The 27,612-nt window shown below is 38.4% G+C and overlaps 7 protein-coding genes across 7 annotated transcripts; all 7 read left to right on the top strand.

The window, feature by feature from the left end:
- The first annotated feature begins 5,373 nt into the window (after positions 1 to 5,373).
- LOC110612947 (auxin-induced protein 15A) lies at positions 5,374 to 5,957 on the top strand. Its single transcript, XM_021753810.2, has one exon. The coding sequence runs from the start codon at positions 5,558 to 5,560 to the stop codon at positions 5,858 to 5,860; it is 303 nt and encodes a 100-aa protein (XP_021609502.1). The 5' UTR covers positions 5,374 to 5,557; the 3' UTR covers positions 5,861 to 5,957.
- A 633-nt stretch (positions 5,958 to 6,590) lies between these two features.
- LOC110612946 (auxin-responsive protein SAUR23) lies at positions 6,591 to 7,415 on the top strand. The gene has a single exon (XM_021753809.2). It carries the CDS (start codon positions 7,017 to 7,019, stop codon positions 7,317 to 7,319), a length of 303 nt encoding a protein of 100 aa, XP_021609501.1. The 5' UTR covers positions 6,591 to 7,016; the 3' UTR covers positions 7,320 to 7,415.
- Positions 7,416 to 9,313: 1,898 nt separating this feature from the next.
- LOC122723481 (auxin-responsive protein SAUR21-like) lies at positions 9,314 to 9,964 on the top strand. The gene has a single exon (XM_043955645.1). The coding sequence runs from the start codon at positions 9,586 to 9,588 to the stop codon at positions 9,874 to 9,876; it is 291 nt and encodes a 96-aa protein (XP_043811580.1). The 5' UTR covers positions 9,314 to 9,585; the 3' UTR covers positions 9,877 to 9,964.
- A 3,129-nt stretch (positions 9,965 to 13,093) lies between these two features.
- On the top strand, positions 13,094 to 13,732 carry LOC122723563 (auxin-induced protein 15A-like). Its single transcript, XM_043956233.1, has one exon. The coding sequence runs from the start codon at positions 13,347 to 13,349 to the stop codon at positions 13,647 to 13,649; it is 303 nt and encodes a 100-aa protein (XP_043812168.1). The 5' UTR covers positions 13,094 to 13,346; the 3' UTR covers positions 13,650 to 13,732.
- A 467-nt stretch (positions 13,733 to 14,199) lies between these two features.
- Positions 14,200 to 15,366, top strand: LOC122723464. The gene has a single exon (XM_043955616.1). The coding sequence runs from the start codon at positions 14,200 to 14,202 to the stop codon at positions 15,364 to 15,366; it is 1,167 nt and encodes a 388-aa protein (XP_043811551.1).
- An 8,319-nt stretch (positions 15,367 to 23,685) lies between these two features.
- On the top strand, positions 23,686 to 24,514 carry LOC122723562 (auxin-induced protein X10A-like). The gene has a single exon (XM_043956232.1). It carries the CDS (start codon positions 23,891 to 23,893, stop codon positions 24,422 to 24,424), a length of 534 nt encoding a protein of 177 aa, XP_043812167.1. The 5' UTR covers positions 23,686 to 23,890; the 3' UTR covers positions 24,425 to 24,514.
- A 1,722-nt stretch (positions 24,515 to 26,236) lies between these two features.
- LOC110608407 (auxin-responsive protein SAUR21) lies at positions 26,237 to 27,127 on the top strand. Its single transcript, XM_021747624.2, has one exon. It carries the CDS (start codon positions 26,749 to 26,751, stop codon positions 27,037 to 27,039), a length of 291 nt encoding a protein of 96 aa, XP_021603316.1. The 5' UTR covers positions 26,237 to 26,748; the 3' UTR covers positions 27,040 to 27,127.
- Positions 27,128 to 27,612: the final 485 nt, after the last annotated feature.

Here is a 27,612-nt window from a genome sequence, read left to right on the forward strand (position 1 = left end):
GTAGACGGGGTTTAGGATAGTTTGAAGCCCCTAGGAGCTTGTATGCTTGAGTATGCATGTTGTAGAATAGGAAAATACATGATTGAATGAATTGGGAGGCGTTTATGCATGTTGAGCTGAGTTTCTGCCCTTTGGGAAGAACTCAGGTTCGGCAGCCGAAGGCTCTTTCGGCCGTCGAACCTGCCTATGGTAGCATGTATCGGCTGCCGAATCCTACCCCCGAAAGTGGACTTTCGGCTCTGGAAGGGACTTTCGGCCGTCAAAGGTGCCGCCGAACATGCATGAGTTTCGTCTCTGGAGGGAACCTTCGGCCGCCGAAAGTGCCGCCGAAGGTGCATGACTTTCGGCTCTGGAGGGCCTTTCGGCCGTCGAACCTGCCGCCGAAAGTGCCCTGTTCAGCCCTCCTTTGCATGATTCCCATGATGGTTTTAAGGTGTTTTAGGGGGTTTTTGGGGAGTATTTTAGAGTCATGCTTATGTATGTTAGGTCCCTCATTTGAGTCCACCTGTGTAGGTTCGGACCCGAGGAACCGAGGACCCCAGCAGTGAGTTCAGCTGCTTCTGAGTCTGTTAGAGCTTCAGCCAGAGGTGAGTGGAATACCTTATGTTATTTCGAAGTAAATAAATAAATCCTGAGCATGATACACGCATCATGAATGCCATGAGATATATTAGGGTGCTTGCATTAGAATTCACGAATATGTTGCATTGCATATTATGTTGTTAATGTGGATGAATGTTGAATGATCCATTGGCCCTCACACGTTATGACATGATGTTAGGATATGGAAGTCCAGGCATGCCTGCACTACGCCCCTGGCACTATGTAAGAGAAAGACCGGGTGAGCCTACACTACGCCCTCGGCACTATTGGATATGTATGTTATGCTATGGAAGTCCAGGTGTGCCTGCACTACGCCCCTGGCATGATTAGACTGTATGGAAGGCTAAATGGTGACAAGTTCATCCTTGATGTGAATTGTTTGTGATATGTTGCATTCATGAAAGCATGAAATTTAAATTGAATGATTAATTATTCTGCTCACTGGGCTTTATAGCTCACCCCTCTCCCTTAACCCCCAGGTTTGCAAGTACAGGATAGACCAGGAGGTCAGCAGGAGTAGAGTTATGTTTATGTAATAGCTAGATGTGGACATGAATTTGATGTAATGTAAAAGTATAGTATAGAAATGTTATATTATGATGCTTATGAAAATTTAGAGTTGTGCTTGACCATAGTATTATGTTAATCCCTTTCTAGTACATGATCTTAATGTTTAAATGATGATTATTGAAAACCAAACTTAAGGTATGTATGTTACCCCATTGGAGCATTGTTGAGGACTCCAGTGTGGGTTGATGATTATGATTATGTATAGTGCATGCACAGGTTGAGTTTGGTGAATGAATGGAAAGAAAAGTTCAAAATTTTTATGTATGTTGTTGATCATGTATGGGATTAAACAAGTTCACAGGATGAATGTTTGGGGGATTAAACAGGTTCACAGGATGAATGTTTGGCTTGCTACGGGTCCCGGCGGCCTTAAGCCGATCTGGATCCTAGCGCCGGTAGCGGTCCGATTTTCGGGTCGTTACAAATGGAATTAGGAGTCAGCATTCGAGGAGTAATCTCGAAATACCGGAAGACCTCGATGAAGAAGGGAGAGAAAGGAAAGGATAGACCATATTCCCTTTGCTTAACGAAGAATACTAAACTCACATCCTTCTGAGGGTCGATCAGACCAGAGGGAGAAGGATCGGGAAGAACGATCCTCTCATTCCGGTAAGGGGCCCGGATGTGAAAAAGGGGGTATCCAAGTACTCCCTAGAAATGAAGTTTCTGATGTTGGACGGGGTAATGCTAGACTCTAGGTTGACGACATCGGGAAGACTAGAGCTATCCATGGTAGGAGAAGAGACGTACCTGGAAAGCAGTTAGAGCAGATGAGCAGAGGAAAGCGAAAGGAGCAGAAGGACGGAACAGGCAACTCGCACAGAGAGCAAAGGAATGCAAGAGTTTGGAGAAGATGGAGAGAATTCAAAATTTGAAGTGACAATAATGTGAAAAGATGTTCTGAGGCAAGCTGTACTTAGACAGCGCGGTCATAATAATTCTCGGTATTTACCCCCTCATCATTCGGGCAATAACTGATGAGAAGGTAAAGGGGCAATTGATGACCGCTGGAATTCACTACTCCGGTGTAATACCCGGCTAGACTCCGGTATCGGAATTCCTACTGTCCGGTGAAATCTCGGATGTCGGAGACCTCTAGAAGGGTAAAACCATGTTTTCATGAAATGTTTTAATGTTTTTTATGATTTTAAGTAAAGAGGAAATGAGTTTTTGAATAAAAACACCCTTGGAGGAAACTCAGGTTCGGCCGCCGAAACTCAAAGTTCGGCCGCCGAACATGCATGCACTTCGGGAGTGCTTTAGGCCCCCGAAGGCATAAGTGAGGAAAGTCCAGGTTCGGCCGCCGAACCTCAAGTTCGGCCGCCGAACATGGCATGCATGCGGAGGCACTTTCGGCCCCCGAACGTGGCCTGGCCAGCCACTATAAAACGGGCGAGCTTTTTCCCCATTTTCGGCCAAGGTGAGTCCTTCCGCCATTCTTCACCATCCTTGAGTTATTTCCTTCAAATCTTTCAAGATTTTCACAAGTTTTTACGTTGTTTTGAAGATTTTCGAGTTTAAAGCAAGTTTTGGAGCTTTGAGGTTCAATAACTTAAAAATCTCCCACCTTCGAGTTTAGGACGTCTCTCTCTCGATCTTCAAGAGGTAAGAGCCGATCTTAAGCTCATTTCATGTTTAAAGTAAGTTTTATGCAAGATCTATGGGGTAGAATGCATGTTTAGCTCATAGTTAGGTTTTTGAGTTAATGTTATGTTTTTGAGCATGTATGTTAGATTTGAGTTGTTGTTGTGTGTTGTAGTTGGGGTTTAAGTTAGTTTGAAGCCCCTAGGAGCCAATGTATGTATATTTGCATGATTTGGATGAGTTATATGCATGTTGAAAGATTTGGGAGGCAAATGCGCATAAAGGAGCCAAGTTTCTGCCCTTTGACAGAAACCAGGTTCGGCAGCCGAAGGAACTTTCGGCCGCCGAACATGGCTGGGGAGGCAGGCCTTTCGGCTGCCGAAGTTGCCCCCGAAAAGAGACTTTCGTCTCTGTCTGGGACTTTCGGCCGCCGAAGGTGCCGCCGAACCTGCCTGGGTTTCGGCTCTGGAGGGACTTTCCGCCACCGAAGGTGCCGCCGAACCTGCCCTGTTCTGCCTTCCTTTGCATGTTTTTGCATGATTGTTTTGAGGTGTTTTAGGGGGTTTTTGGGGGATGTTTTTAGAGTTATGTGCTAGTTGTTTGGTCCCTCATTTGAGTCCACCTGTGTAGGTTCGGACTCGAGGAACCGAGGACCCCAGCAATGAGTTAGCTGCATCAGTCTTTGTCTGTAGAGCTTCAGCCAGAAGTGAGTAGAATAAACCTTTATGTTTTTAAAGCAAATGAATTATAAAGTTGAGCATGTTCATGCATCATGAATGCCATGTGATGAATTAGGTTGTTTGCATTAGAATTCACGAATATGTTGCATTGCATTTATGATGTTGATGTGGATTGGTCATTGAATGATCCTTTAGTCCTCATATGATACGATGATGCTACGGCATGGTATGGTATGGAAGTCCAGGTTGTACCCATTCTACGTCCCTGGCACTATGTAAGAGAAAGTCCAGGTTGTACCCATTCTACGTCCCTGGCACATTGGTATGTTATGATATGTTATGTTAAGAGAAAGACCGGTTGTACCCATTCTACGTCCCGGCACTTTGGAAATGTAGAGGACTATTGGTGACAATACCATCCGAGATGTGATTAGTTGTGATGTGTTGCATTACATAATAGCATGAGATTTAAATGTTGTTTTCTATTATTCTGCTCACTGGGCTCTAGTAGCTCACCCCTTTTCCCTAATCCCTCAGGATTGCAGGTACGGGCTAGACAGAGAAGTCAAGAAGAGTAAAGTCTTATGTTTGTAATAGTTAGAAAGTGGACATGATAAATTGTAAGATGATGTATAACTGAATAGTTATGTTATGTATAATGATATTGAGGATTAGAAGTTGTGCTTGACCCTATAGATTTTGTAATCCCTTTTTGTTACATGATCTTATGTTTATTGATGACTATGTTAGCCAACTCAACACATGTTATGCCACCCATTGGGGGCATTGATGAGATCCCATAGAGGGGTCAGGTTATGATGATGATTATGTATATGATCAGTGCATGCACAGGTTGAGTTTGGCGTATGATAGAATGTATGAAAGAAAAGTTTTAATTTTTATGTATGTTCTTGATCATGTATGGGATTAAACAGGTTTCCAGGATGTATGTTTGGCTTGCTACGGGTCCCGGCGGCCTTAAGTCGACCCGGATCCTAGCGCCGGTAGCGGTCCGATTTTCGGGTCGTTACATCCGGTCTAAGGCCAGGCCCACGATGACAGCCCATGACCTGAAGGCTTCTAAGTCTCCCGCGTGAGCCAGGTTCAGCCCGCTCAGTCTTAAGACCGGGCCCATTTAGATTTCTCAATCAGGCCGGCCCTGCCTTTTCCGGCCCAATGATCAGATCTCCTCTAAACTCAGCCTTAATCTCATCTTCCAGTCCAGCCCAGAAGAAGGAGGGTAGCCAGCCCATCCATCTGGTGGGACCCTAAGCATGCGTGCCAGAGGAGAATTAAATGGCCGTTACGCATGAAGCAGAATATCTGATATTCTCATACGACTGTATCAGAATGGCAGAGACAGGTGGTCCAATGGCGGTAAGTCCGTTACACGTCACTGACAGATAAAGGAAAAGGATAAAAGGGGAGGAACACTCTCCTCTCGGTTTAAGTTTATCTAAGTTCACAAAACCCTTGTAAAACCCTATTTTTTCTGGATCTCATATAATCACTTATCATCAAATATATTTTAATTTGTTTAGGAAAAAAAGGAAGAATTTTACTCTCTTGAATAAGTGAAACATCCCACAATATATATATATATATATATATATATATATATATATATATATATATAAAAGTTTTAGTTCATCAAGTAGCTAAACCAGCTGCTGTGAAGTTCACATGAGGGATTCCCCACCTTCTTCAGATTCTAGAGTCCTATCACATTGGATGCTTGCAGCATGTCCCTACAGTAGAAAAAAAGATTGAAAAAGTCGTGAGTTTGCTTAAATAATTAGAATGAACCTGTCAAATTCTTCTCAATTTCAAGTTGATTTTTTAGTCCTTACTGATATTGGTAGGTCCTGATGTTTCAGAGAAACCAAAATTGGTGAATCAGTATTCTTTATTATTGACAATTAGGTTAGACACTAGACCTGATCCAAACCATTCACTAGCTTGCATTAGAGCATTTCCACTGTACCCTTTACTATACGTGTGTATATATGCACACAAACATTTTGATTTAAAAGCAACACAAGTCCTTGCATTCTCAAGCATCAATAGCACCTTTTCTATCTAAGTCTTTATTGATCTTTCTTGTTCGTCCATAACGAAATATGGGTTTCCGTCTGCCTGCTATTCTTCGTGCTAAGCAAATTCTTCAGAGGTCTCCTTCTGCAAACCAAACAGCTTCAGCAGCCAAGGATGTGCCAAAGGGCTACCTTGCAGTGTATGTAGGAGAAAAGCAGAAGAAGCGGCGATTTGTGATTCCAGTATCATATTTGAACACACCTTCATTTCAAGACTTATTAATCCAAGCTGAAGAAGAATTTGGATATGATCATCCAATGGGTGGTCTTACAATTCCCTGCTGTGAAAGCATGTTTATTGATGTCATTTCTTGCTTAAATTGTTCATGAAGCAGAACATTGAACACAATTTTGTAAAGAGTGGAGTTACAATGTACAATGTACACAAAAAGCATTAGCATTAATCAATTATTTTTCATTCCTTCAAGACTGTTATAGATTTTGTTCTGCAATTTTCTTTTGCATGAATTTCCTGCTGCAGTACAAATACTTTTTGCTTCACCAGAATAAGGAATCGTTGTAATTTTCCTACATTGTCCACAAGCCCTTAAGAATCTCTAGCAACCATGCAAATTCTTCATTCAATGCAAAATATTTCTGATTCCACATGTCTGAGTCTCTGAGATACAGGAGCTTTAGGCTAATTTGACTTGTACTTTTTGAATGACTAATTAAATTCATCATGATCAATGGAAGATGTAGATATATATACCCCATTCATGGGTTGGACTATCATACTAATTAAAAGTCCTCGTTGCTATACACCGGCTAATGGTATAATTTCTCATTCAGTTACTGCGGCCTCCTGTTTGAAAATACCAAAGTAGCAGAATAATAGTTTTAAGGTTGTAAGCGCTGACAAGGGGTCCCATCTTGATGTGACAATTACCAATTAGTACAATGAGAACATGTGAAATTCAAATAATTTTACTACACAGAGGACCCATGAAAGGCCTATTGTTGGCTGGAACAAGCCCTGGAACTCTTAGATCAGATGGAAAATAGATGGATCGCAGAAAAAAAAAATTGCTAGAGAAAAGGTGGGGTGAGGTTTTGATGACTAGTCATGGTGGCCTCGTAGGACATCTTTCATGCACTCTTCATTTGGGTTTGTCTCCCAATTGCATGCCCAAGAGCCATAAATGACTTCCTGCCCAAATTCAGGACATAACAAGACTTTCCTGTCAGCTTCTCCTTAATTTTCCTGATAAGGAATTGCTATACAGGGCCATGTGATCCTTGGGTTACCTATGTCTCCTGCCAAAGTCCACCAAGAGGCCTCCTCATCACTCATATATACTTGTGTTAGATTTTCTCACATACCCCTGGCATCTATATATACACATACATCAACAATCAAACCCACACCCAACTCAAGTCCTCAAGAAGTTATCACATCATCTACTTGCATACCAAACTTTACCTTCATCTTCTTTATCATTTCTGCTATTTTCAGCTCCAAGAGAGTTAACATAAGCAAATAGCAATGGCTATTCGCTTTCCTGCTATTACACATGCTAAGCAGCTTCTTCGTCGATCAAACATGCTTCAAAATCAACCTGCTTCTAATTTTAAAGATGTTCCAAAAGGTCACTTGGCAGTATATGTTGGAGAAGACCAAAAGAAGAGATTCATAGTTCCAGTATCATTATTGAATAAGCCTTCATTTCAAGAATTGCTAAGGAAGGCTGAAGAAGAATTTGGGTTCAGTCATTCAATGGGCGCTATCACAATTCCCTGCAGAGAAGACATCTTCATTGATCTTACTTCACGTTTGAACAGATCATGATCTGAAATTCATCAAAACACAATTTTGTACATTGTACACATGATCTTTTTTTATTCCCCAATGAGATATAAAGATAATTTTAGTCCTTTTACTCAACAGTGCTTGCTATTCTATGATCATTTCCAGAACAAAGGTAGTTTTTCTCTGATTTATTTTGCACTAATTTCTACCTATCAACTTACTGATTAAATCCCATGAATGCTGAGCTAACAGATTTAACTGAACTTTTAGCACATCTCCATATCACTATTTTTCCCAAGCAAATCCTGTGCCAATTTTAGTATTTTAGATTATGTAAGTGCTTCATTGCTTCCCTACTCATTCTGTTCTCTCTCATGACCAATTAATCACTACTCAGCATGAGCTTTGATACAGGGAAAGTAAAATTTCTATGAGCAACTAAAACCTAGAAACTCTGCGCCATAGGAGATGCCAATTTGAAGATACTGATAAGGATTAGATCCATGGAGTCGTCTTCTGGGTCATAATTGTGATTAAATTCCCATAGGAACGAGAGTGTGCTCCTCAAATTTCAATGTTTTGCCATTAAAATAAGCATTCTGTTCTCTCTAATAATCTGCAGCTCATCAATCACAAGTAGTCTTTGTAGGCTGTTCTTCTTGAAATAGCTGGCCATTATTTTACTAAGGCCAACAAAATGGCTTCAATAATCACTTTTTTCATACTTCATGTCAGAATTCTGGATTTGGAAACAATGTGTGACGTTCAGCTGCATGCTTGTGTGAAAGAATCCCACATCGCCAAATTACCAATTCAATTGGTGATATATAAATCTTGACTTAATAGTACTAAATAACTTTGGATTAACCATTTTAGACTAAATGAAAAGTGAGCCCAAAAATTATTTGGGTCAATTTGGGTCGGATTGTTTCAATTGGTATCCGAGCCACTCTGCAGAGCTAGTGGAGCTGCTACTAGCAAGTTCACAATGATATAATGTTAATGGATTACATAAATTATGATGTTCTATTACCTCTGTATTTCCTTCTTTGAGTACTGGAAAGCTTCCTCTTACATCCTGCTTTCCTATTTTTAGATCATTTGTTGTGACATAATAGATCATGTCCCTAATCTAAACATCATTTAGTAACTTGATTTTTGATTCCTGAAAGCAGCTTGATTTTCTGATATTTAATCAGTTCTAAAACACATGCGAATTGAAGGTCAATTTGAAGGCAGAATCATAATGATGGCTAGTCCTATAAACTTGAAATGTCTAACAAAAGTACTAGTCCTTACAGTTTCAGGATTTCATTTATTTCCAATACTTATAAGCATATTCTTGTTCTAAAAATTCTAAGTCATTTGCTCCTTTTCAAGTTATAAAATGCTTTACGTCTTCCCTTCATTATATATGCAACAGAACCTGAATCACGTCCCAAGCATCTTCCTGACCTACAAAATTTGCTCCAAATCATGTTGTGGAAGTATATGATCAGAATTGATTATCTTATGTTCATTTCTAATCTTTAGCTTGTCCTCCATTGGTTTATCACTTCGGTTGTAGGGCATGATGTTGATCTTTTTTTAGCTCGTCGTCAGGCCCCCTAGCTTAGTGGTCGGAAGTTGCATATGCATGTCATAGTTGTTAATTTACGGGAGCTGTCAATGGGTCTCATATTCATGTGAAAATTAACAAATAGTACGATAAGCATTCGTGAAGTTCATTTCATTTTACAACATATAGGACCCATGCATGGCCTATTGCTGGCTGCAACGACCCCTGAAAGGCTGAAACTTTCAGTACAGGAGGAGAGTAGATGGATCACAGAAAAAATGCGGTGATTACTAATTGGTACTCGCCAATGATTGTCCCTTCCCATTTATTTTGACAACCTGGCAAGGTTTTGATGACAAGTGATGATGGTGGCCTAGTAGGACACCTTTCACTCACCTGCCTAAATCTTCATAATAAAAAAATTCTGGACATATAATAAGATTTTCCTGTCAACTTCTCCTTAATTTCCTGACAAGGAATTGCTAGACAGCAGCATGTGATCCTTGGGTTACCTATGTCTGAGGGATATCTCCACCAGGAGGCCTCTTCACCACTCATACATACTTGTATTAGATATTCTCACATACCCTTGCATCTATATATACACATACATCAATGATCAACCCACACCCAACTCAAGTCCTCAAGTCATCACAATTATCTGCTTGTAAACCAAACTTTCCCTTCTTCTCCTTCATCATTTTTGCTATTTTTCAACTCCTAGAGAGTTAACATAAACAAATAGCAATGGCTATTCGCTTTCCTGCCATCACACATGTTAAGCAGATTCTTCGCCGATCAAACATGCTTCAAAATCAATCTGCTTCTAATTTTACAGATGTTCCAAAAGGCTACTTAGCAGTATATGTTGGAGAAGGACAAAAGAAGAGATACATAGTTCCCGTATCATTGTTGAATAAGCCTTCATTTCAAGAATTGCTAAGGAAGTCTGAGGAAGAATTTGGTTTCAATCATCCAATGGGCGGTATCACAATTCCCTGCAGAGAAGACATCTTTATTAATCTTACTTCATGTTAGATTTGAAAATCATCAACCACAATTTTGTATATTGTACATATTATTCCCAACGAGATATAAAGATAACTATAGTTCCTCTTTTACTCAATAATGCCTGCTGCTATATGATCATTTTCAGAGCCAGGGTAGTTTTTTTTCTGATAATATTTTCCTGTAATTTCCACATATCAACTCAATGATCAAAACCCATGAAGGCTGAACTAACCGTTAATATATTAGGCTATTTTATCTTTTTATATTTTTCCTGGGTGTATTTTATTCGAAAACTTATAGAGAAATAAGAAAACTCTAGCTGCCGTGGATGTAACCAAGTTAATGTTAAATCTGTGTGTTGATTTCTTTTCGTACTTATTTTTAAATTGTATAATTGTTTGATTCTTATCAACGGGTATCAGAGTTTTTTAGTTCCTATCACAACAATCTGAAAAAGACGATAGAAAGTCCGAAGGTTCCAATTGAGAAGTTCAATGGAACCGATTTTGGTTTCTAGAAGATGCAGATTGAACCTTCATAAAGAGAAGTCAGAAACTATGAAACATGAGATGCCACATCTAAACTCTGATACGGAGGTTTAATAAGTAAACTTTTTAATAATTTGAGGGACCAACTAATAAATTTTTAAAATTATAGGAGCTAAATAATAAAATACTTATAGAGGGACTAACTAGTAGATATTTTAAAATGTCAAGAAGGTTTTAATGTATTTTTCAAAATTAATGAACTAATTAACGAGTTTATTCATATCATAAGGATTAAATAGTAATTTTTTTTATTTTGTTATTGATAAGGGTATTTTTGAAATTATATTTAATCTATTTCCTTTAACCAGGTTTAAATCATTGACTTAACAAAAATTTTTTATGGAGGGACTTTCGATGAAATTAAATTTTAGGGACGAAAGTGTTGGATTCCAAAAACAGAAAGACAAATCCGTTATTTATGCTATATTTCATAGACTAAAAAGTAATTTTTCCTTATAATAATAATATAAATTTTAATATCACAAATTTTAATTTTAGGCAAAATGGCTAAAAAAATCCCTGAATTTTAAAAAAACTTACAATTAAATCCTGACCTTTTAGATTTTTATCGATTGTACCTTGAAATTTGTTGATGTGGCATATGATGTAGCAAATGACATAGTAATAATGTAGCAAATGATGTTAGACACTAACCGTAGAAGTTGAAACAGTCCGGTCTAAACTGACCTAAATAACTTTTGGACTCACTTTTCACTTGGTTCAAAATGGTTAACCTAAATAATTTGGTAGTTTCGTACTAGCTATTATATACAATTCAAAATTGTTGTAATTCGCCGATGTGGGACGATTTTCCACAAGCAGACAGCTGACCGTTACACTCGGTCCTGCTAAATTTGTGACGTCTTTATCGCAACTAAATCGAATATAATTGCTAAACAGGATCTGACCCTTGGGTACTGTGGTTCGCTAGTACCTCGGACGACTCCACCCGTATGATACAAATAGCCTTTTCCTCGCAAGTCCGCTAGCTCCGCACAATTTGTCTGACTATCAATTGAAACGGTCCTATTTTGGACCCCACTTTCCACTTGTGGTCCAAAATAGTTAACTCAAGTTATTTAGTAGTTTTGTGCTAACTATTATATACAATTCCCAATTGCCGTAATTCGCCTAGGATGATCTCCCACAAGTAGGCAGCAGACCGTTACAAAAGTAACGATGGATATATTTGGAACAACATATGATGTTCAGAGTTTAATTGATAATTAAATTCATATGGATGTAATTGTAAAAATTCTAAAATGATAGGATTTTTTTGGTGATTAACTCTATACTATATCATAACTTATATAAACATAAGATCCACGTATAAACAAATAATCACTCATCCGTTATTTATAAACTTTATAAACATATATATATCAACTTCAATAAAAATATATATCAAAACTATTTGAAACATCAAACACTTCCAATTCATGGCACCAGAAAAAAAAATTTTAATCATGATTCAAATTACACATTAGTGCAGGTGATCATCTCAAATGTTCCAGGAAAAAAGAAGCACTAGCATTAGTCGAGTTTTTTTTTTTTTTTTAATTTCTTTAAGAATCAAGACCATAATAGATTTATTTCCTACCACATCTAAATGATGATATAATGGAAACTTTGCTTCCACGAAGTTGTAATTTTGCCAAAATCAGTTGGCTGGTGATGGGGCCTGATGGTAGGTAATTGCTCATGCGAACTTCAGGGTGTCATGCACTATTTTTAGAAAAGATGAGCTATGTGGCTCCTTCATGAGTGTAATTTCATTGATTATGCAGTGATATGCTTTTGAAGACAAGATCTTTTAGAACCTTATTGATGACCGCTGGATTTCACTACCCCGGTCTAAGGCCAGGCCCACGATGATAGCCCATGACCTAAAGGCTTCTAAGTCTCCCGCGTGAGCCAGGTCCAGCCTGCTCAGTCTTAAGACCGGGCCCCATTTAGATTTCTCAATCAGGCCGGCCCTACCTTTTCCGGCCCAATGATCAGATATCCTCTAAACTCAGCCTTAATCTCATCTTCCAGCCCAGCCCAGCCCAGAAGAAGGAGGGTAGTCAGCCCATCCATCTGGTGGGACCCTCCGCATGCGTGCCAGAGGAGAATTAAATGGCCGTTACACATAAAGCAGAATATCTCATATTCTGGTACGACTGTATCAAAATGACAGAGACAGGTGGCCCAATGGCGTTAAGGCCGTTACACGTCACTGACAGATAAAGGAAAAGGATAAAAGGGGAGGAACACTCTCCTCTCGGTTTAAGCTTTTCTAAGTTCACAAAACCCTTGTAAAACCCTATTTTTTCTAGATCTCATATAATCACTTATCATCAAATATATTTTAATTTGTATAGGAAAAAAAGGAAGAATTTTACTCTCTTGAATAAGTGAAACATCCCACAATATATATATATATATATATATATAAGTTTTAGTTCATCAAGTAGCTAAGCCAGCTGCTGTGAAGTTCACATGTGGGATTCCCCACCTTCTTCAGATTTCAGAGTCCTATCACATTGGATGCTTGCAGCATGTCCCTCCAGTAGAAAAAAAGATTGAAAAAGTCGTCAGTTTGCTTAAATAATTAGAATGAACCTGTCAAATTCTTCTAATCAATTTCAAGTTGATTTTTTAGTCCTTACTGATATTGGTAGGCCCTGATGTTTCAGAGAAACCAAAATTGGTGAATCAGTATTCTTCATTATTGACAATTAGGTTGAAGACAAATCCATGTGATCCTTCATGAGTATCACTAGACCTGATCCAAACCATTCACTAGCTTGCATTAGAGCATTTCCACTGTACCCTTTACTATGTGTGTGTATATATATACACAAACATTTTGATTTAAAAGCAACACGAGTCCATACATTCTCAAGCATCAAAGCACCTTTTCTATCTAAGTCTTTATTGATCTCTCTTGTTCGTCCATAACGAAATATGGGTTTCCGTCTACCTGCTATTCTTCGTGCTAAGCAAATTCTTCAGAGGTCTCCTTCTGGAAACCAAACAGCTTCAGCAGCCAGGGATGTGCCAAAAGGCTACCTTGCAGTCTATGTAGGAAAAAAGCAGAAGAAGCGGCGATTTGTGATTCCAGTATCATATTTGAACACACCTTCATTTCAAGACTTATTAATCCAAGCTGAAGAAGAATTTGGATATGATCATCCAATGGGTGGTCTTACAATTCCCTGCTGTGAAAGAATGTTTATTGATGTCATTTCTTGCTTAAATTGTTCATGAAGCGGAACATTGAACACAATTTTGTAAAGGGTGGAGTTACAATGTACAATGTACACAAAAAGCATTAGCATTAATCAATTATTTTTGTTAGTCTAGTTGAGATTGTAGTTGGAAACTAGTTAGAAATATTTTGTATTTTTGTTAAGTTTTATCCTTTGGTTACTGCACTCTGGTTCTGTTAAACCTGCTTTATCAGAAACTCTGTTTCTGAAATCAGAATCCCAGATTTGATGGGATTATGTTTTTTAATGTTAGAAAGGTTAGATGCTAAGATGGACACTTTTGACTTGTAAAAGCTTTCTATAAAAGCTTCCTTTTGTAACTTCTCAAGTAAGAGAATACCAGATCAATAGAGAAGTCTTCTTCCTCAATTTTTCATTTTCTTCCCTTGCTCTCCATTGCTGCAATTGTTAACAGTGGTATCAGAGCTTTTTATGGTCTTTGTGTGACCTGTAAAAGAGAGAAAACTAGCAAGGAAACCTTCCTACTTATTTACATTAGAAACCTGAATCCAGGTTGCGGTCAAAATCAAATTCTTGTGAGTGAAAATATGGCTTCAAGTAGCTATTCAGCTCCTCCACCACCTGTTTTCTCAGGAGAAAACTATCCCATCTGGTCAGTGAAGATGAAGGCTTATTTGAAGGCCTATGATCTATGGGAAGTTGTGGAAACGGGTAGAGACCCACCTCCTTTGAGAGACAATGCTACGGTTGCTCAAATGAAGCAACATAGTGAAGAGTGTGCAAAGAAGTTCAAGGCACTCTCTTGTCTTCATTCTGCTGTTTCTGATGTTATTTTCACAAGAATCATGGCTTGTGAATCAGCAAAAGAAGCTTGGGATAAGCTGAAGGAAGAGTTCCAAGGAAGTGACAAAACTAGAAGCATGCAGATTCTAAATTTGAGAAGAGAGTTTGAAGTCCTTAAAATGAAGGATTCTGAATCTGTCAAGGAGTATTCTGATAGATTACTCTCTGTTGTCAACAAAATTAGACTTTTAGGAGAGGAGCTTAGTGATAAAAGAGTTGTGGAGAAAGTTCTTGTAAGCCTACCCGAGAGATTTGAGCCAAAGATCTCTTCTTTGGAAGATTCTAAAAACTTGAGCACCATTTCTCTTTCAGAGTTGGTTAATGCTCTACAAGCTCTTGAGCAAAGGAGGACATTCAGAATGGAGGAGTCCTCAGAGGAAGCTTTTCTTGTGAAGCAAAAGGGCAAGCTAGTTGAAGAAGTAAAGAAAGCTGCAAGTAATTCTTTTAACAAGGGCAAGCAACATGCAAATAGAAGGAAGGGAGGTAGAAGAGCAAATTTTCCACCTTGTCCTACTTGCAACAAAACCAACCATCTTGAGAAAGATTGCTGGCAAAAGAGTGGAGTTAAGCCACCACAATGTGGTTATTGCAAGAAGCTGGGTCATGTTGATAAAAATTGCAGACTCAAGCAATATAGGCAAAACCAGAATCATAACCAGCAACCTGCACAACAACTTAATTACCATGATGATCAAGCTCAATGTGATGATCATATTTTTGCTGTTACACACTCCTCAAATACCGGTTGCAGACACACTTGGCTTGTGGATAGTGGTTGCACTTGTCACATGGCAAGAGATGAAAGCTTGTTCTCTTCTATTGATAAATCAGTGAGGGTCAAAGTAAAGCTTGGAAATGGAGAAATTGTGGAGTCTCAAGGCAAGGGTTCAGTATATATTCAGACTAAGTAAGGTATCAAACTAGTTCCTGATGTTCTTTTCATTCCTAGTTTAGATCAAAACTTGCTTAGTGTTGCTCAAATGATGAAGAAGGGTTATTCCTTGTCATTCAAAGACAATGTGTGCTCCATTTTTGACTCTCATGGTGCTGAAATTGTTAAAGTAAATATGGTGGGTAATAGCTTTCCTTTAAATTGGAATTCAGTTCAACAACACACCTCATATATTGCTAGAAATGTTGAATCTGATTTGTGGCATAAAAGATTTGGCCACTACAACTTGAATTCTCTCAAATACATGCAAAATAAAGAAATGGTTAGAGATATGCCTGAAATTTTTCTTGATGGTAGTGTATGTGGAAATTGCCAACTTGGCAAGTCTCATAGACAATCTTTTCCCTATAATGCAACATGGAGAGCCAAGGAAAAGCTGGAATTGGTTCATACTGATGTTTGTGGGCCAATGAGGACAGCTTCCATGAGTAACAACTTGTATTTCATCCTCTTTATTGATGATTTGACAAGGATGACTTGGGTTTATTTTCTCACCAACAAATCTCAAGTTTTTTCAGTATTTAAAAAATTTAAAGCTCTTGTTGAAAGGCAAAGTAGCTGCAAATTAAAAACTTTGAGATCAGATAACGGTACTGAGTATACTTCTGGTGAGTTTAACAAATTCTGTGAAGATTTGGGAATGAAGCATCAATTTTCAGTTAGTTATTCTCCTGAACAAAATGGTGTCTCAGAGAGGAAGAATAGAACAGTAATGGAGATGGCTAGATGCATGATGATTGAGAAGAAATTACCAAAGAATTTCTGGGCAGAAGCTGTACATACAGCTGTATATCTTCTCAACAGGCTTCCTACAAGGTCAGTGCAAGGAATGACACCTGTGGAGGCTTGGTTTGGTTCAAAACCATCAGCAAAACACGTGAAAGTGTTTGGTTCCGCTTGTTACATCCATGTTCCTGCAGTAAAGAGAGGCAAGCTTGATGATAAGGCAGAAATTGGTATCTTTTTGGGTTATGCAGCTCAATCGAAGGGTTATAGAGTGTACAAAGTTGAAGCCAAGAAGGTGGTTGTGTGTAGGGATGTGAAGATTGATGAAGATGCTTATTGGAATTGGAAAACAAATCAAGTTGAGTATTGTTGTTCAGATCAGCAGCAAACTAGAACCGTTCCTGCAGTTCCAGAATCAGATTCTAATTTCGATACAGATTCTGATTTTGATTCACCTCCACTAAGAACCAAATCTCTTGCTGAGATTTATGAGAGTTGTAACCTGGCTATTTCAGAACCTTCAAACTATGTTGAAGCCTCAACCAATGATGCATGGATAGCTGCAATGCAGGAGGAGATTGGGATGATTAACAAGAATGAAACTTGGATTCTTACCCCTAGACCTCAGAATAGGAGGGTCATTGGAGTTAAATGGGTATACAGAGTTAAATTAAATCCTGATGGAAGTGTGTTCAAGTACAAAGCAAGGCTAGTTGTTAAGGGATATGCTCAAGTCCCTGGTATTGACTATGGAGACACATTTGCTCCTGTTGCAAGGCATGATACTGTGAGATTGCTGATTGCACTTGCTGCTCAAAACAAATGGAAGATTTTTCACTTGGATATCAAGTCTGCATTCCTCAATGGCAACTTGGAGGAAGAAATCTTTGTTGAACAGCCTGAAGGATTTGAAATTGCTGGTTGTAAAGATCATGTCTACAAGCTTAATAAAGCCTTGTATGGGTTAAAACAAGCTCCAAGAGCTTGGTACAGCAGAATGGATTCTCATTTACTTGATCAAGGCTTTCAAAGAAGTCCTAATGAGCCCACTTTATATGTGAAGCACACCAAAGGCAAGAGTTTGCTTATTGTTTCTTTGTATGTTGATGATTTATTGGTAACAGGAAACAACTTAGAGGAAATTCAAAGATTCAAAGAAAGGGTTATGCATGAATTTGAAATGTCAGATCTTGGTTTGATGAAGTATTTTCTTGGCATTGAAGTCGACCAATCTAAAAGTGGAATATTCATCTCTCAGCACAAGTATGCTCTTGATATGTTGAAGAAATTCAATATGGAGAATTGCAAATCAGTTGCAACTCCATTGGTACTGAATGAGAAGCTTCATAAAGATGATGGGGAACCAAAAGTAGAAGGTTCTACTTTCAGAAGTCTAATTGGCAGCTTGTTGTATTTGACTGCTACAAGGCCTGATTTGATGTTTTCAGCTAGTCTTTTATCTAGATTCATGCAATCTCCAAGTCAGAAGCATTTTGGTGTTGCTAAAAGGGTCCTCAGGTATTTGAAAGGTACTGCAAACTATGGTATTTATTATACCAATGTTGAGGATGCTACTTTGATTGGCTATTCAGATAGTGATTGGGCTGGTTGCTTGGATGATTATAAAAGCACCTCTGGTTATGTTTTTTCCTTTGGGTCTGGAGCCTTCACTTGGAATTCAAGGAAACAAGATATTGTTGCTCAATCCACAGCAGAAGCAGAGTATGTTGCAGCTGCATCTACTGCCAATCAAGCCATTTGGTTAAGAAAAATTTTATTTGATTTGCAACAACCTGAAGAGGAACCTACAACTATTTTTGTGGACAACAAATCAGCTATTTCCATAGCTGAAAATCCAGTTCAGCATGGTAGGACCAAGCACATTAATGTGAAGTTTCATGCTTTGAGAGAAGCTGAGAAGAATGGAGAAATCAAGCTGGTCCATTGCACTTCAAATTTGCAGCAGGCTGATATTTTTACAAAAGCATTACCGAGAGCAAAACTTGAGTTCATGAAATCCTTGCTTGGTGTTTCCAAAAACAATCTCAAGGAGGAGTGTTAGTCTAGTTGAGATTGTAGTTGGAAACTAGTTAGAAATATTTTGTATTTTTGTTAAGTTTTATCCTTTGGTTATTGCACTCTGGTTCTGTTAAACCTGCTTTATCAGAAACTCTGTTTCTGAAATCAGAATCCCAGATTTGATGGGATTATGTTTTTTAATGTTAGAAAGGTTAGATGCTAAGATGGACACTTTTGACTTGTAAAAGCTTTCTATAAAAGCTTCCTTTTGTAACTTCTCAAGTAAGAGAATACCAGATCAATAGAGAAGTCTTCTTCCTCAATTTTTCATTTTCTTCCCTTGCTCTCCATTGCTGCAATTGTTAACAATTTTTCATTCCTTCAAGACTGTTATAGATTTTGTTCTGCAATTTTCTTTTGCATGAATTTCCTGCTGCAGTACAAATACTTTTTGCTTCACCAGAATAAGGAATCGTTGTAATTTTCCTACATTGTCCACAAGCCCTTAAGAATCTCTAGCAACCATGCAAATTCTTCATTCAATGCAAAATATTTCTGATTCCACATGTCTGAGTCTCTGAGATACAGGAGCTTTAGGCTAATTTGACTTGTACTTTTTGAATGACTAATTAAGTTCATCATGATCAATGGAAGATGTAGATATATATACCCCATTCATGGGTTGGACTATCATACTAATTAAAAGTCCTCGTTGGTATACACCGGCTAATGGTATAATTTCTCATTCAGTTACTGCGGCCTCCTGTTTGAAAATACCAAAGTAGCAGAATAATAGTTTTAAGGTTGTAAGCGCTGACAAGGGGTCCCATCTTGATGTGACAATTACCAATTAGTACAATGAGAACATGTGAAATTCAAATAATTTTACTACACAGAGTGATAAGGATTAGGATTCTATTTTCCTAATTTGTATAGAATTCGGTTTCCTAGTTTGTATAGATTTCAAATACTTGTTAACCAAGTCACACTTGTATGTATAAATACCTATTCTGTAATCAATAAAGATATCTCTGATTGCCCAATAGGGTTTAAACACCATTATTTTTTTTTTCAGATCTCAGAATTTCTAATCATGGCGTCAAGCTCTCGTTCTAGTTCTGCGAGTTCACCCCAGCTTAATCATCAAATCTCAATTAAGCTTACCTCTGATAATTACTTGTTATGGAAGACGCAATTTCTTCCCATGGTTAGCGGTTGCGGCTTGAAGCATCATCTTGATCTCAGTACTCCACCTCCAGCAAAAATAAATTCGGATGGAACAGCAAACCCGAATTACAGCCAATGGGAGACCACCGATCAGCTCGTGTTTAGTTGGATAGCGTCATCACTATCCGAACGAGTTCTTTCTAAGATTGTTGGACTTACAACTGCCAATGAAGCCTGGACAAAACTTCAAACGGTTTATGCGTCTGGCAACCGTGCTCAGATTCGTGAGTTAAGAGGACAGCTCCATAATCTTCAACGAGATTCTCTGTCTATCGATGAGTATATGTCGAATATTAAACTATTGTCCGATCGATTGACTGCTTTAGGACAGTCAGTTTTTGATGACGACTTGGTTGAATTTGCTTGTAATGGGCTTGGCCCAACTTATAGCAGTTTTGTTCGTTTGCTTGATCAAAGTGATGCTACAATTGACTTTGACGAATTACATGCTCGTTTGTTGACTGAAGAACGCAGATTAAAGAAAGAATAGAAAGTTGTTGTTGTGGCTCCATCAGCCCAGTTTTCGCAAAGTCAGTAGAATGCCCGAGGGAGAGGGCGAGGCAGAGGACGTGGTCGTGGTAGGAACTCCTCCGGCAGAGGTTATTATTCTGAAAATTCTGGCAGAGGGTATTCTTCGAATAATTATCCATTCTCTTACAATAATTATTCGAACCAATACTCTTTTGGTAATAGTCGTGGACAACAATCTTATGGAGGTTTGAATTCACTTCCTCAAGACAATTCCAATCTTCAATGTTATAATTGTAATGGTTTTGGCCATGTGGCTCGCATATGTCCTTCTCCCAAAACTGATAATGGCAGTACCAAGAATGAAGTTCGGCCAGCAGCCAATATGGCGTCTAACCGAGTGCACCCTTCAGCTCTGTGGTTAATGGACAGTGGTACTACACATCATCTGACCAATGATTTGGATAACCTAGCAATTCACTCTGAATATACTGGTCCCGAGGAAGTCGCTTTAGGTAATGGTTCCAAACTCCCAATTTCTCATGTTGGTCATTCCTCCATTAATGTTTCTCATCGCAAGTTTAATCTACGTTTGTGTTCCTAATGCCATTCAAAATCTTTTGTCAGTTTATTCCTTTTGTGTTTCTAACCGTGTATCTGTCGAATTTTTCCCTGACTTTTTTGATATAAAGGATTTGGTAACGAGGGAAATTCTGCACAAAGGACCGAGTAAAGGGGGGCTTTATCCATTATCCGCCACAACACTCAACAATATTCAAGCCCATGCCGCGTCTCTTACTACATGGCATGCTCGTTTAGGACATGCCAATTTTCCTACCATTCGGAAGGCAGTCGAGTCAAGTTTAATTTCGCCATCTATGTTACCTAAATCTTTATGTTCTGCTTGTTCAATGTCTAAGAGTCATAAGCTTCCTTTTGTTAATTCTGAATTTACGGCAAAAGCACCTTTGGAGTTAATTTGTTCTGACTTATGGGGCCCAGCTCCGGTTTCTTCCGCTGACAATTTCAGATATTATGTTATTTTTTATGATCATTATTCCAAATATACTTGGATTTATTTTTTGCAACATAAATCTGAAGTTTTATCAATATTCCAGCAATTTCGCACAATAGTGGAAAAACACTTTGATCGTTCTATTAAGATGTTTCAGGCAGACTGGGGTGGCGAATTTCAAGCATTGATAAGTTATCTTCGTGATAATGGTATATCTCAGAGAATCTCTTGTCCATACACACCGGAGCAAAATGGATGCGCTGAGAGAAAGCATCGGCATATTGTTGAAACAGGAAGAGCTCTCCTCGCTCATTCCGGCGTACCACACAAATATTGGACAAATGCTTTTGCTACTGCCGTTTATACCATAAACCGATTGCCTACACCAAATCTTAATCACAAATCCCCCTTTGAGATACTTTTTCATGTTCGGCCAAACTTCAAAAGTCTTAGAGTTTTTGGTTGTTTGTGTTACCCTTGGTTACGTCCATATACCAAAAATAAATTAGAACCCCGTTCTAAACCTTGTGTTTTTCTTGGCTATAGTAGACAACATAAAGGTTATATTTGTCTTGATATGTCTTCTTCCAAATTCTTTATCTCACGTCACGTTGTCTTTGATGAACAGGTTTTCCCATTCATTGGTCAATCGGCAACTCGTACCACTATCCCTTCACCATCAGCTTCTGCACCGGTTTTTTCCTTACCTACGGCTGCTATTCAAGAGCGGGTTCAATACCCAATTCAGGAGGTACTTCCCAATGGTACGGATTTACATTTGGCTGCCCATTCACAACCGCCTACACCATCTCAAGAAACTGCCGAGACTTCCCTAGCAGCCGAATCTAGTCCTCCACCTCTACAATTGGTTGAGTCACTACCTGTTGGTCTTGTCGAAGCTGCCTCTCCTGAACCAGTTACTACCCGACGCCATCATATGGTCACCAGAATTCAAACTGGGAACCTTAAACCGAGACAACCTTTCTCCTTGGCTGTTTCGGTTGATTCTACCTCAACACCAACTACTTTCACTCAAGCAAGCAAGGACTCTAGATGGCGATTGGCAATGCAAGAGGAGTATAATGCACTCATTTCGAATGGTACTTGGCAACTTGTTCCACCAACTCCAACTCAAAATGTTATTGGGTGCAAGTGGGTTTATCGCACCAAGTTAAAAACCGATGGTTCTGTTGATCGGTACAAAGCACGCTTAGTAGCAAAGGGTTACCATCAGAGGCCTGGAATTGATTTTGATGACACCTTCAGCCCGGTTGTCAAGCCATCTACCATTCGATTGATGTTAACTTTGGCTCTACAACATGACTGGTTTGTTGAACAAATGGATATTTCTAACGCCTTTCTTCATGGCAATCTCGACGAAGATGTCTTTATGATCCAACCACAAGGCTTCATTGATCCTCATAAGCTGAATCATGTTTGTCATCTAAAGCGTTCTTTATATGGTTTAAAACAATCTCCACGTATGTGGAATCAACGATTGACTGATGCTTTGCTTCACTTCGGGTTCCAGGGCTCCAAAACCGATACCTCTCTTTTCTTCTATACGGCTGGATCCTCAAAATTATTTTGCCTTGTCTACGTGGATGACATTTTAATCATTGGTAATAATCACTCCTTGGCCGAATCCTTACTATCCCATCTTAAGCAGCAGTTTGCAATCAAGCCAATGGGACGCCTCTCCTATTTTTTGGGCATACAAGCAACATGGAATAAGAATGGTTTGTACTTGAATCAAAAGAAGTATATTTCAGATTTACTCCATCGAACGCAAATGGCAGAATGTAGCCCGGTCAATACTCCATCAAATGCTAAAGCAAAGCTCTCCTTAACAAGTGGTGCTCCATTCCATGATCAAACCTTATATCGAAGTGTTGTAGGAGCACTTCAATATCTTACTTTCACACGTCCAGACCTCGCTTACTCGGTGAACAAGGTAGCCCAATTTATGCATTCTCCTACCACTGAACATTGGATGGCAGTAAAGCGGATTCTGCGCTATGTGAAAACTACATCAGAGTTTGGCCTCTTCTTTTCGAAAAGTACTCAACCAATTCTTCAAGGATATTGTGATGCAGATTGGGGTGGTTCTATTGATGACAGAAAATCCACCACAGGTTTCGCCGTCTACTTCGGCAAGTCATTGATTTCATGGGTTTCCCGAAAACAAAAGTCTGTATCTCGGTCCTCCACCGAAGCCGAGTATCGAGCCATTGCTTCAGTAGCTTCTGAAATGGTATGGTTAAAGTCATTACTGAATGAAGTTGGAATTTCATTATCCACTGCACCAATCATCTGGAGTGATAACTTAAGTGCCACCTATATGACTGCTAATCCGATTTTCCATTCAAGAACAAAGCATATGGAGATAGATTTTCATTTTGTTAGAGATTTGGTAAAAAATAAGCACCTCTTTGTTCATTACATTGGGACTGATCATCAAATTGCTGATGTACTGACTACACCACTACCAAAATCTCGTTTTCAATTCTTTCGAGACAAGCTGTACCTTGCTGCCCCTCCGGTACAGCTTGCGGGGGCGTGATAAGGATTAGGATTCTATTTTCCTAATTTGTATAGAATTTGGTTTCCTAGTTTGTATAGATTTCAAATACTTGTTAACCAAGTCACACTTGTATGTATAAATACCTATTCTGTAATCAATAAAGATATCTCTGATTGCCCAGTGTATTACAGAGGACCCATGAAAGGCCTATTGTTGGCTGGAACAAGCCCTGAAACTCTTAGATCAGATGGAAAATAGATGGATAGCAGAAAAAAAAAAATTGCTAGAGAAAAGGTGGGGTGAGGTTTTGATGACTAGTCATGGTGGCCTCGTAGGACATCTTTCATGCACTCTTCATTTGGGTTTGTCTCCCAATTGCATGCCCAAGAGCCATAAATGACTTCCTGCCCAAATTCAGGACATAACAAGACTTTCCTGTCAGCTTCTCCTTAATTTTCCTGATAAGGAATTGCTATACAGGGCCATGTGATCCTTGGGTTACCTATGTCTCCTGCCAAAGTCCACCAAGAGGCCTCTTCATCACTCATATATACTTGTGTTAGATTTTCTCACATACCCCTGGCATCTATATATACACATACATCCACATTCAAACCCACACCCAACTCAAGTCCTCAAGAAGTTATCACATCATCTACTTGCATACCAAACTTTACCTTCACCTTCTTTATCATTTCTGCTATTTTCAGCTCCAAGAGAGTTAAACAAATAGCAATGGCTATTCGCTTTCCTGCTATTACACATGCTAAGCAGCTTCTTCATCGATCAAACATGCTTCAAAATCAATCTGCTTCTAATTTTAAAGATGTTCCAAAAGGTCACTTGGCAGTATATGTTGGAGAAGACCAAAAGAAGAGATTCATAGTTCCAGTATCATTATTGAATAAGCCTTCATTTCAAGAATTGCTAAGGAAGGCTGAAGAAGAATTTGGGTTCAGTCATTCAATGGGCGCTATCACAATTCCCTGCAGAGAAGACATCTTCATTGATCTTACTTCACGTTTGAACAGATCATGATCTGAAAATCATCAAAACACAACTTTGTACATTGTACATGCGATCTTTTTCTTTTCGTCAATGAGATATAAAGATTATAGTTCTTTACTCAACAATGCTCCCTATTCTATAATCATTTTCAGATCCAGGGTAGTTTTTCTCTGATTTATTTTTCACTAATTTCTACCTATCAACTTAATGATTAAATCCCATGAATGCTGAGCTAACAGATTTAACTGAACTTTTAGCACATCTCCATATCACTATTTTTCCCAAGCAAATCCTGTGTCAATTTTAGTATTTGAGATTATGTAAGTACTTCATTGCTTCCCTACTCATTCTCTTCTCTCTCATGACCAATTAATCACTACTCAGCATGAGCTTTGATACAGGGAAAGTAAAATTTCTATGAGCAACTAAAACCTAGAAACTATGCGCTATAGGAGATGCCAATTTGAAGATAATGATAAGGATTAGATACATGGAATCGTCTTCTGGGTCATAATTGTGATTAAATTCCCATAGGAACGAGAGTGTGCTCCTCAAATTTCAATGTTTTGCCATTAAAATAAGCATTCTGTTCTCTCTAATAACCTGAGCTCATCAATCACAAGTAGTCTTTGTAGGTTGTTCTTCTTGAAGTAGCTGGCCATTATTTTACTAAGGCCAACAAAATGGCTTCAATGATCCCTTTTTTCATACTTCATGTCAGAATTCTGGATTTGGAAACAATGTGTGACATTCAGCTGCCTGTTTATGGGAAAGAATCTCACAAGAGCAAATTACCAATTCAATTGGTAATATATAAATGGGCAAATTACCAATTCAATTGGTAATATATAAATCTTGACTTAATAGTAATAGTAGTAAATAACTTTGAGTTAACCATTTTGGACCAAATAGAAAATAAGTCCAAAAGTTATTTGAGTTAATTTGGGTCGGATTGTATTAGTATCAAAGCCACTCTAGGTCAAGGGAGAGCTAGTGGAGCTGCTACTAGCGAACTACAGTACCCGAGGGTTTACAATGATATAATGTTAATGGATTACATAAATTATGATGTTCTATTTCCTCTGTATTTCTTTCTTTGAGTACTGGAAAGCTTCCTCTTACATCCTGCTTTCCTATTTTTAGATCATTTGTTGTGACATAATAGAACATGTCCCTAATCTAAACATCATTTACTAACTTGACTTTTCATTCCTGAAAGCAGCTTGATTTTCTGATTTTTTATCAGTTCTAAAACTCATGCGAATTGAAGGTCAATTTGAAGGCAGAATTATAATGATTTCTAGTCCTATAAACTTGAAATGTCTAACAAAAGTACTAGTCCTGACAGTTTCAGGATTTCATTTATTTCCAATACTTATAAGCATATTCTTGTTCTAAAAATTCCAAGTCATTTTCTCCTTTTCAAGTTATAAAATGCTTTACGTCTTCCCTTCATTATATATGCAACAGAACCTGAATCACATGTCCCAAGCATCTTCCTGACCTACAAAATTTGCTCCAAATCATGTTGTGGAAGTATATGATCAGAATTGATTATCTTATGTTCATTTCTAATCTTTAGCTTGTCCTCCATTGGTTTATCACTTCGGTTGTAGGGCATGATGTTGATCTTTTTTTAGCTCGTCGTCAGGCCCCCTAGCTTAGTGGTCGGAAGTTGCATATGCATGTCATAGTTGTTAATTTACGGGAGCTGTCAATGGGTCACATATTCATGTGAAAATTAACAAATAGTACGATAAGCATTCGTGAAGTTCATTTCATTTTACAACATATAGGACCCATGCATGGCCTATTGCTGGCTGCAACGACCCCTGAAAGGCTGAAACTTTCAGTACAGGAGGAGAGTAGATGGATCACAGAAAAAATGCGGTGATTACTAATTGGTACTCGCCAATGATTGTCCCTTCCCATTTATTTTGACAACCTGGCAAGGTTTTGATGACAAGTGATGATGGTGGCCTAGTAGGACACCTTTCACTCACCTGCCTAAATCTTCATAATAAAAAAATTCTGGACATATAATAAGATTTTCCTGTCAACTTCTCCTTAATTTCCTGACAAGGAATTGCTAGACAGCAGCATGTGATCCTTGGGTTACCTATGTCTGAGGGATATCTCCACCAGGAGGCCTCTTCACCACTCATACATACTTGTATTAGATATTCTCACATACCCTTGCATCTATATATACACATACATCAATGATCAACCCACACCCAACTCAAGTCCTCAAGTCATCACAATTATCTGCTTGTAAACCAAACTTTCCCTTCTTCTCCTTCATCATTTTTGCTATTTTTCAACTCCTAGAGAGTTAACATAAACAAATAGCAATGGCTATTCGCTTTCCTGCCATCACACATGTTAAGCAGATTCTTCGCCGATCAAACATGCTTCAAAATCAATCTGCTTCTAATTTTACTGATGTTCCAAAAGGCTACTTAGCAGTATATGTTGGAGAAGGACAAAAGAAGAGATACATAGTTCCCGTATCATTGTTGAATAAGCCTTCATTTCAAGAATTGCTAAGGAAGTCCGAGGAAGAATTTGGTTTCAATCATCCAATGGGCGGTATCACAATTCCCTGCAGAGAAGACATCTTTATTAATCTTACTTCATGTTAGATTTGAAAATCATCAACCACAATTTTGTATATTGTACATATTATTCCCAACGAGATATAAAAATAACTATAGTTCCTCTTTTACTCAATAATGCCTGCTGCTATATGATCATTTTCAGAGCCGGGGTAGTTTTTTTTCTGATAATATTTTCCTTTAATTTCCACATATCAACTCAATGATCAAAAACCATGAAGGCTGAACTAACTGTTAACATATGGAGCTAATAATATATTAGGGCTATTTTGTCTTTTTATATTTTTCCTAGGGTGTATTTTACTCGAAAACTCACAGAAATAAAAATCCTAGCTGCCGTGGACGTAGGCAAATTGGTGAGTCACCTTAACGTTAAATTTGTGTGTTGATTTTTTTTCATATATTTTTAGATTGTATGATTGTTCGGTTCTTAATAACTGGTATCAGAGTTTTTTAGTTTGTATCACATCAATCTAAAAAGACGATGGAAAGTCCGAAGGTTCGAATTGAGAAGTTCGATGGAACTGATTTTGATTTCTAGCAGATGCGGATTGAAAATTATTTGTATTAGAATAACCTTCATAAAGAGAAGCCAGAAAC

This window comes from Manihot esculenta, chromosome 4, assembly GCF_001659605.2.
Source record: "Manihot esculenta cultivar AM560-2 chromosome 4, M.esculenta_v8, whole genome shotgun sequence".
Classification (NCBI taxonomy): domain Eukaryota; kingdom Viridiplantae; phylum Streptophyta; class Magnoliopsida; order Malpighiales; family Euphorbiaceae; genus Manihot; species Manihot esculenta.

Excerpts from the sequence above, each read along its gene's own strand:
- LOC110612947 (XM_021753810.2), top strand. The coding sequence starts at position 5,558 with ATGGGTTTCCGTCTGCCTGCTATTCTTCGTGCTAAGCAAATTCTTCAG.
- LOC110612946 (XM_021753809.2), top strand. The coding sequence starts at position 7,017 with ATGGCTATTCGCTTTCCTGCTATTACACATGCTAAGCAGCTTCTTCGT.
- LOC122723481 (XM_043955645.1), top strand. The coding sequence starts at position 9,586 with ATGGCTATTCGCTTTCCTGCCATCACACATGTTAAGCAGATTCTTCGC.
- LOC122723563 (XM_043956233.1), top strand. The coding sequence starts at position 13,347 with ATGGGTTTCCGTCTACCTGCTATTCTTCGTGCTAAGCAAATTCTTCAG.
- LOC122723464 (XM_043955616.1), top strand. The coding sequence starts at position 14,200 with ATGGCTTCAAGTAGCTATTCAGCTCCTCCACCACCTGTTTTCTCAGGA.
- LOC122723562 (XM_043956232.1), top strand. The coding sequence starts at position 23,891 with ATGTCTCCTGCCAAAGTCCACCAAGAGGCCTCTTCATCACTCATATAT.
- LOC110608407 (XM_021747624.2), top strand. The coding sequence starts at position 26,749 with ATGGCTATTCGCTTTCCTGCCATCACACATGTTAAGCAGATTCTTCGC.